The sequence below is a fragment of the Eulemur rufifrons genome, chromosome 17 (genome assembly GCF_041146395.1).
Source record: "Eulemur rufifrons isolate Redbay chromosome 17, OSU_ERuf_1, whole genome shotgun sequence".
Taxonomy (NCBI): domain Eukaryota; kingdom Metazoa; phylum Chordata; class Mammalia; order Primates; family Lemuridae; genus Eulemur; species Eulemur rufifrons.
Window position 1 is genome coordinate 21,064,138 of NC_090999.1, and position 9,308 is coordinate 21,073,445.

Consider the following 9,308-nt stretch of genomic DNA (forward strand, 5'->3'; position numbering starts at 1 on the left):
TAAAGTTTGAGTTAAGGAGAATATCACATTTTCAGTTAAGGTGGTTAGCATAACTTTCTTTGGATAGACCTGAATGTTGTTTAAACATTTTTTCAAATCTTTCATAGTATGACATTATGGGCTCATCAAGATTTTGTCAACATTGTTATATATTGTTCCAATCAACTACTCTGGAAAACTAAGGGGATAGCATGGAGTAAAGCTTTGGCAGTATTGTGAGGGACAGAAAAATAAGTGAGCGATAATGGAAATCAGAAAAACAGAAAGGAGGAAACATTTACAGAAAAACATTAAGGAGGAAATGGTTGAAGAAAAATAAGAAGAGGGAACAGTTATTTCAGTCTTAAAGAATGGGGTAATTAGGCCATGGAACACTGACCCCCAGGGAATGAAAAAACACCATAAACGGTTACGGAACTTTCCCCATCATACATATACTAGAAAGAATTACAGGAACACAACCTTTAATTTATGTCCAAACATAGAATCCAGTCCCCAAAACAGTGATGTATAGTTATGAATAATTACAACTAACCCTTATCTAAACCTAACATATAAAAGGAAAAACACAGAAGTAGACTATGTCTTCTCCACTCACGGAGACAGACCCGTTTCCCCTTAGGAAACGTACTTTCGCTTTGCACCCTTAAACTTTCCTTACAATAAATTCTTCACGCATATTTGCTGAGTGTCTGTCCTCTCTCTCTGTCGCTCGGGCCATGGCTTGTGATTCCTCCAAGCCCAGAGCCCAAGAACTGGGGCAACACTTCAAAGTGCAGCTGTGGACTGAACCATGACCATACTGTGGCCTGTTCATGATCTGTTTCAGAAAATTTATGGAAGTCCTCTGAAGGATTTTTTCATTTGCTTTTGCTATCCAATCTTTGGCCTTATTTTGTGATGCTAACATGTGAACCAATTAATAGGAATCAGATAATCCAGGGTCATAACTTCAAATGTTTAATTCACATTCTCTAGCAAATCCATTAGGGTCCTGAAGGGGATCCAGGAATCCTTTAATTACGCCTTTAAGTTCTACTTTGACCATGGTTGATAAACCAAGACAGGTTCTCCTCTACCGGACACAGGATGTTCTGAAAATAGAGCCAGAACAGCAGAAGGAGGAGGAAGGTAAGGTAAGTTTGGACAAGGAAATTCCGACAAAAGGAGGAACTAAAGGAGGGGGAGAAATTCTAGCAGTCTTTTTCAATTCAAAAATTGTTTTATACAATCTTTTGTTTTCCTCTTGCAACGAAATGACTTTGTCAGAACCTCTTTTAGAAGTTTCTAAGTACTCCCCCAGCTATTTTATCTTAGAGCCAGCTTTTTCTAATTGCATTGATAAACTAATTTGAACTAATTTCAATGGTACCCCATCTTAGCCATTGTAATTTAGGGTCATCATGAATTATGTGAAACCATTTTTCTAAATATTTGCATGAAAAGGTGCCATAAGTATTAAACATGAATCCAGCTGGTGTTTCTCATGGTGGATCTCTCCTTAAGGAGGAAAACTTGGTTTTAGAAGTACGACTGCCAATAATTTAAACTTTGCTTTAGAAAGACCAAAAAGACCTAATGGGAGGTATTTTGGATTGAGTATGCTATTGGGGAATAGCAAGGTGAAACCCTTGAGTCAGTTCTTCCCTTTTATGTGTCTCAGTGGTCCCAAGAGACTTGGGTACTTAAGGTACTAAGTGACCCACTTTTATGTGAGCAATGTGAGGTTCCCTCTATTTCTTAGGGGATCCCCTGTGAAACCACTTCATGTCATGAGGGATAAGCTCCAGCACTGATCCAAGATCTTAGTAGACAAAGGTGCCTTTTGGCTGGGAAGAACAGCACCTCTTATCTTCAGGACTTACATCCTCATAGAGAGCCTGTTATAATTTTGGTCACTCAAAAAGAAAGTTTAGATTTGTCAGTTGAACCTGCTTCAGAATCTGGCCGGTTTTAAAGATCACAAATTTTTTGCTTAAGCCACAAAAATTCACTTCCTCTTTTCAAAGAGAAACTTGTTTTCCACCTGACCAAAATTTTGCATGAGATAAAAGTTTGAAAAACTCTAAAGAGTAATTCCAAACAAAACCTTAACCTCAGAGAAAAGTAAAAATCACAAATTTATGATTAGCAAAATCTCTAGAGAAAAACAAAACTCCTAACTTGCAGTAGAACTTCAATTCCAACCCTGTTGAGTTAGTAATATGTGTATCTCAAATAAAGTCTGAATCCTCAACCAAGACAGAAGGATTCAGACCCAAGAGGGGCCTTACCAGACATCCCCATTGATTCTGGCAAGGTCAGGTGAACGAAAATCATTTACGCCAGTACCAAGGTTCTGATTGTTGGCAAAGTGATGGGGCTTTCTGGACATCTGTTTTAGGTCTTTTGCGGTCACCAAAATGTCAACCTTAAATAATGAGATTCAGAAAATATAATTAAGTATAAAGTTTATTTGAGTGCAAAGGTTGAGGATAACCACCTGGGAAGCAGCAACTACAAACAAATGGGCTCAGCATTCCAAAGTTGAGAAGTTAAGATTTCACTTATAGGCAGAGGCAGAAAATATTTAAGCAGATTTCAGCATTTTCCATAGGAGACCAGTATATATATTACAGTGATCTGATTGATTACAGATTGCTGCATTCCAAGGAAGATTACTTTATTGCTCCATGAGGAGGGGTAGTGATCTGAAGGAGTCTCATCTCTAGGGCTGTTCGGTCCTCCTAATTATTTACAAGACAAAAAGGTAGAATTTGCAGCTGCATGCTGCAGGACTCAGGCCATAGCTGCATTCCTCCCAAGGCTCAGAATAATTGAATGTTCAACAGCTTTAAGTTTGAATTATTTAGTTTTACAAGAGATACATTTTTTAAAAACTTGCATGTCTAAAAATGTCTCTTTTATACCCTTAGTTCAGCTAGATACAGTACTCTTGATTAAAAAATAATTTTCCCTTGGAAGTTTGAAAGTGTAGCTCCATTGTTGTCTATCTTCTATTTGAGAAGTTTGATGCTATTCTTATTGACAATCTTCTGTTAATTTTCTATCTTCTGTTAATTTTCTATCTCCGCTTTGTCCCCTCACCCCTACCAGAGCTTTGGGAGTCTTTTGTTTATCCTCAGTGTTTGAAATTTTATGATAATGAACCTTTTGATGTTGCTATTTTTCATTATTTTTGGAGAGAGTTTTATTTGTCTGTTCATTTGTTGTTTTCCATTCATTGGGCTGGATACCCAAAAGGTCTTTTTGAAAAGAGATTCGTTTTCTTCAGCTCTGAAAAATTCTCTTATTTTATTAATACTTTTCTCTGCCGGTCTTTTCTGTTCTCTGTTTGTGGAGCTGCTATTAATTAGCTAATAGACCCTCTGGATTAATTATCTAATTTCTTATGTTTTCTTTCTTATTGTCCAATTATTTACCACTTTGCTCTATGTTTTGGATTCCCTAATTATATCCTTTACTATTAAGGTTTTAATTTATGCCATCTAATTTTTATTTTCCTAGTGTTTTTGTTGTTGTTGTCTGAATACGGTATAATCATTTATATTTAAGAATGGGACACAGAAAAACTGACTGGAAGCTCTGTGTTTGTGAATAAGTTTGTCAACTTAGAGTGATCAGTTGGGGGCAATGACCATTATTTCAGGAAACTTAACAAAGGTCAAAATGTGGAGATCTTTTCTGTACAACCATTCAATTTCTCTGGAGTAGAAGCCTCTAATTTCTTACCTACCTGGTAGATACCTTGCTGCTGGCCTTCTGAGAGAGAGAGAGACACTATTGGGGTAGAGATGGGAGGAATAATAGCCATATTCCTTCCTGATCATCCTACAGCAAAGAACACAAAGTGACAAATTCTGATAACAGACCCAGACTTTCCAATCACCTGTTCAGTGCCTCATTTAAAAAATATGAGCAGATAATCAAGGGTCACCAGACATCTGTTTTTTCATCAGTTCTGTTTTCAGGCCCACTTCTCATTCTTGTCCACCAACGTATGTCCAAAGTTCTCTCTCGGGTTTTTTGTTTATTTGTTTGTTTGTTTTTTACTTTTGAGATGGAGTCTTGCTATACTCCCCAGGCTGGTCTTGAACTCCTGTGCTCAAGTGATCTTCCCACCTCAGCCTCCTGAGTATCTGGGACTACAAGCTTGAGCCACCACACCCATCTTAAACTTCTCTCGGGTTCTATCTGTCCAATAATCTTTCTTTGTGCCCAAATTTTCCTCTGGAAACCCATTAAGCTATGCCTCCCTCTGCCTCTACATCAGTTACCACTTCTTTGCCTAGTTTCTATCAACTGATGTTCTTTCTACCTTTGATATCATCACTTGAACTTACATATTTTTCATTCATTAGTTACCACTACAGAGAAGTCTCAAGAGATAAAAAATAAACAAATGGAGTAACAATTTTTAATCAAAAATATTTAGGAACAATAAGATCTTTTTGCAAAGGCTCAAAAGTATCTTAAGATGGCAGTCAAATCAGGATGTGGGCATGCACTTGCCCTTCAGCATCTGCTTGTAGTTATCAGCTTCTCTGTGTTCAGAGAGGAAGAGCGTGGGTTTCAGCAAGTTCTGCATGCCAGATCTGCCCAGTGCTGGCTTTCTTGCTGCCCCTGGTGGCTCTTCAGCCTCCATTCCCCTGAACTTGGTCCTAATGGTGGCCTGCCCCTCCCTCACCCACTGCTTGGGCATCTGGGCCTCACCAAAGCCCTGTGCAGCTTTCTAGAGGCCTTTGCCATGAAGGCATGATCTTCTTTTCTGCCTTAAAGAACTTGTCCCGACAGCCTCCTGTGCCTGCTCCTAAGGATCTTGCTTTTCCAAACTCAGAAGACAGTTCATGAAGCCAGGGGACATCAGCCATGCTCCAAACAATTTGGCCTCAGGAGTCAGTGATTTTTGAGAATGTGGCCCTGTACTTCACCCAGAATCAATGGGCCAATCTGGACCCTGAACAGAGGGCCCTGTACAGGGAGGTAATGCTGGAGAACATGCAAGTATGGCTTCCTTGGTAGCATTTCCACTTTTCAAACTTGTTCTGATCTCCCAGCTGGAGAGAAGGGAAGTGCCATGGGGACCAGATCCCTGAGACACAGAGGTTCTGAGAGACATCAGTCCAGGTGGTGACTCCTGGACCAAGAATGAAGAGCCAATAATAAGGCAGGAGGCTGCTGAAGAAACAGTTGCACAGGGTGCCAGTAGGAGAAGTTTTCAGCACTTTGATTTAAAAAGCAAGGCAATGAGGCAGACTTTGAGTCTAAATCCAAATCCAAATCTACACTTTGAGGTGAAATGAAGTTCTATGAATGTAAAGAATGTGGGAAAATCTTCAGATATAACTCAAAGCTTATTTGGCCTCAGACAAGCCCTTTAAGTGTAAGGAGTGTGGCAACACTTTCAAGTCAAGCTATGACTGTATTGTATATGAGAAAAGCCACACTGGAGAAGGGCCCTGTGAATGTAAGGAGTGTGGCAAAGGTTTGAGTTCCAGCATCACAGGATTCAGGCTGGAGAGAAACCCCGTGAATGTAAAGAGTATGGAAAGGCTTTCTGTAGGAGTGCGGCATACTTCCCACATCAGAAATCACACATGAAGGAGAAACTCTATAAATGTAAGGAATATTAGAAAGCTTTTGGTTGTAGGTCACTTTTTATTGTCTATCAGAGAATACATATTAGGGAGAAACTCTACCAATGTAAGGCATGTAGCAAAGCCTTCACTCAGAAAATAGCCTCCATTCAGCATCGGAGTTCAAACTTGGGAAAAGTCTTATGAATGTAAGGTGTGTGGGAAAGCCTTCACAAGGGATGGAAGTTTCATTCAGCATCGGAAATTACACCCTGTGGGGAAGTTGTCGGGGTTGCTGGGCCATCCCTGGTCAGTCCTCTGTGCCCCTCTCCAGCCTTCTCTCCTGTTCCTCTCCAGAGGTCATGCTCTGTGCCAGCTGTGGCTGAGCCTGCATCCCCCTTTCCACATGCTGTGCTCATTCCTACCTCTGTGCCTTTGTTCATGCTGCTGCCTGCATCTGGAATACCTTCTTTACCTGCCCCAACAGTAGGTGTCTTCCAGGGTCTTCCTCTCACTGTGAAGCCTTCCCCAATTATTCTGAACCATCCTTCTCAACCTGCTTGAGCTTTATCTTGGCACACCTATGGCTCTTACCCAACAAATCTTCAACCTAATGTGAGCTTCATTTGTACTTTTTTTCCCTCACCTTACATATGTTACAACTGTTTCAGCATAGACTCTGTTACAATCCATATACATTTAAAGATCAGGTTCATGTAACATATTCTCTTTTTTTCTAAGTAGAAAATGGAAATACTTAATCTTTGCATTGGTCCCTTTCAGGCTTGAGCAACAGTGGCTGTATCTGTATCATGGTGTTGCTGGTTTAGAAATGCTGGCAGGATACTTGAGGGTTAGGAAAGTTTGGGAAAGAGGACATCCCTGTATTAGGCCATTGTGATTAGAGAGAAGCAACCCAGAAGAAACAGGAAGCGGCATGCCAGACCTGTGGGAGTAGAGGATTGCAGTAAGATTCCAACAGTGGACTTTGGAAATTAATGCAGATTGTTTACTGAGCCACTGGCTAGATGGTGTATTAATATAGCTGAAATTGTGTTGCCCTTGTCATGGATCATTGAGGATCCCACCCATCTATGCAACAGATAATGTGAAATAAACAGTCAAAAAAAATTATGAGTTGATAGCAATGATAGCAATCATTTATGTACTTGGTAGCAATTTTCTACAAACATGTCTCTAAACATGAAAGTTTTTTTTCTTGAGTTTTGCTCTTGATACCTAGATGTTTCTTTTAACTTTTATTTCCTAAGTAAATATACACAAAGGCAAAAAAAAAAATCACACTCAAATCAAAGAGAAATACTTTAAGGAAATCAATATTTAATATGAAAACATATATGCTAAGTTTTTAGTTCTGGCTTTACCACCTGCTAGTTATAGGGAAAATTATGTGATCTCCCAGAGCCTCGGTTTCCTCTTCTCTAAAATGCCATTACTAATACCTTAAGCATTATCAATAGTTATGAGTACATACAACGTGTTCAATCAATATAAGTTCCATTTTTGCTTTGAAATGAATGAGCAAAAGATGGCAAGTAGTGATAATGTTCATTAAGGCTGGTCCTCTTTGGTAAAAGTGAAGTTGAAGAGTAGATGAGTGACCATTTTACTTAGCAACATCTTACTAGGGGCATCAATTGCGAAGAAAAGAACATTTTCTTTTTGATGGGTTTTAGTCTAATTTTTTTCTGGTTAAGTCTTATCTTTTGAAATCACTCTGTTTCTTTCCCTTCCTCAAGCATTTTCTCCTTTCTGCTTCACAAGTCTTACTTGTTTGAGAAGAAGAGAGATGAAGTGAGTCAGCCATGGTCTCAGCAGGAAGCAGACTTCACTTCAACTAGTTCCAAAGAAGGGACTTTAGCAGAATTCCTCACAGGTATGGATAAGGGAACAAACAAAGGATAGTGGGAACCCCCCCAGCAGCTAGCAAGAGAAGGCAGCCATTACCACATCAAGGACAAAAGGGACAAGGGAAAAGAAATAGAATTACTGGAGCCCAGCGAGAACTGGAAAAGTGAAGGTGCTGTCAGGCAGAGTCTATAGTTGTGGAGGGATGTAGCTGCTGTCAGAGGCTTAACGCCGAAACAGGGAGTAAGAAGGGAAGGAGTAACCCAATACAGCTCCCTTCTCCCACCTTCTGATCTCCTGCGAGGGCTTCCCATATGGGAGCCAGAGAGATACAGTCCGCAGCAGTCGGCCTCCCAGATGGCTGAAACAGAAAACCTCAAGCCATCTTGTGGGGGAAAAAAAGTCTTCACTTTATCTTTCATGCCTGTCATATGTAGAAATAGATGAGCATGGAAATGTAAGCATTTCCAGTTAGAAAATAAGACTGTTTCATATTACATGTTTCATGCTTTAAGGTGACTCCTAATATATAGTACCTTAATGATGGAATCAGCTACTACTGAGGGAGGAAAAAAAACAGGAACAAAATAGTCAGCTTTGAGTTAGTGGAACTGACCAGGCTAAGGCATCAAGCAACTGTTTCCACGACTGCAATTTCAGGTAATGTCTCAGCCCTGTCATAGATGTCTCTAAGGATTTGTTTAAAAATTCAAATGTCACAGATTTATCCGTTGTATGCTGAGAAATCCACTGTGCCTTCAGTGATAAGTTCTAGGTGACACTTGATTTAATATGATCCTGGCAGTGAGACAATTTATTCATTGCATTTTATTTAAAGCCTAATGGTATGGCAGGCTGCTTCCCCTTTATTGATACAGAAGCCTATTATAGTATTTTATCCAAAAAGAATGTCCTACTTTACAAAGCTATGGCTGACATTTTGTGCGTTGTGTCCAGTATAAGTATGTATCAAGTAATGTGCCTTATTTCAAGTTGATGGCTTCTCTTTTTTAAACCAGGAATCAATAGATGGGATACAGAGGGCTGTGAAACTCCTAAAATTGATTACAAAGTGTTTGGCCTACATGTATTTTTCTGGGAAGAAGTCCTGTTGTTCCCACAAATACTCAAAAGCTATGTTTTCTTCTGCTTCTAAATGAATTAGCACTCCTCTATCTAGTTTTCCTCAACCAATGGCCTTTCTTCCTTTTATTTCATCATTTCTACTTATATATTTTTCACTCATTAGCTATCATCACAGAGAAATCTCAAGAGAGAGAAAAGATCAATAAATGTGATCAACTCTTTTTAATGTTAAGAACCATGGCTGAATATAAATATATTGAAAGGGAAACATGGGTGAAGGATGAGAGAGCTAGAAAAAGGTATTTTTAAACAAAGAATGAAATTTATGACAAAGATGCCCTCCCTGACAGTCTTCTTGGCCCTTATGGTGCTTTAGGAGGGAGAGTTTGGGGTGTAAAAAAATAAAAAGTGAGACAATATTTTCCCTGAATATAATGATTTGTCTTTGAATAGGAGTGGTCTCATGATGCTAGGTTATGACCCATTCTCTTATTGAGACTTCAATCCTGTTTATTCAGGGATTTTACATGGTGATTGGATGACATTCTTCAGCCTGCCAAGATGCCGACAGGCAGCCCCATTGATATAATAGTGCTCCATTCTAGTAATGGTGCATCGATATAAAGTAATGACTTCCTGCTTTGGCAAGTATTAGACAGACATGGGATAAGGAAGGGGTTTCAAATTCAAATGCCTGCTGGGAGATAGGGCCCTTACAAAGTAGGCAAGTAGTATTGAACCAAAGAATTTATGCTCTATCTGAAGGGGGCAGCCTTT

At 39.4% G+C, this 9,308-nt stretch overlaps 1 protein-coding gene across 1 annotated transcript; it reads left to right on the forward strand.

The window, feature by feature from the left end:
* The first annotated feature begins 4,869 nt into the window (after positions 1-4,869).
* ZNF621 (zinc finger protein 621) lies at positions 4,870-6,140 on the forward strand. The gene is given in 7 exon segments (XM_069492226.1): positions 4,870-4,996; positions 4,999-5,288; positions 5,291-5,357; positions 5,360-5,491; positions 5,494-5,755; positions 5,757-5,857; positions 5,860-6,140. Coding segments are annotated over 7 exon segments (1,260 nt in total).
* The last annotated feature ends 3,168 nt before the right edge of the window (positions 6,141-9,308 follow it).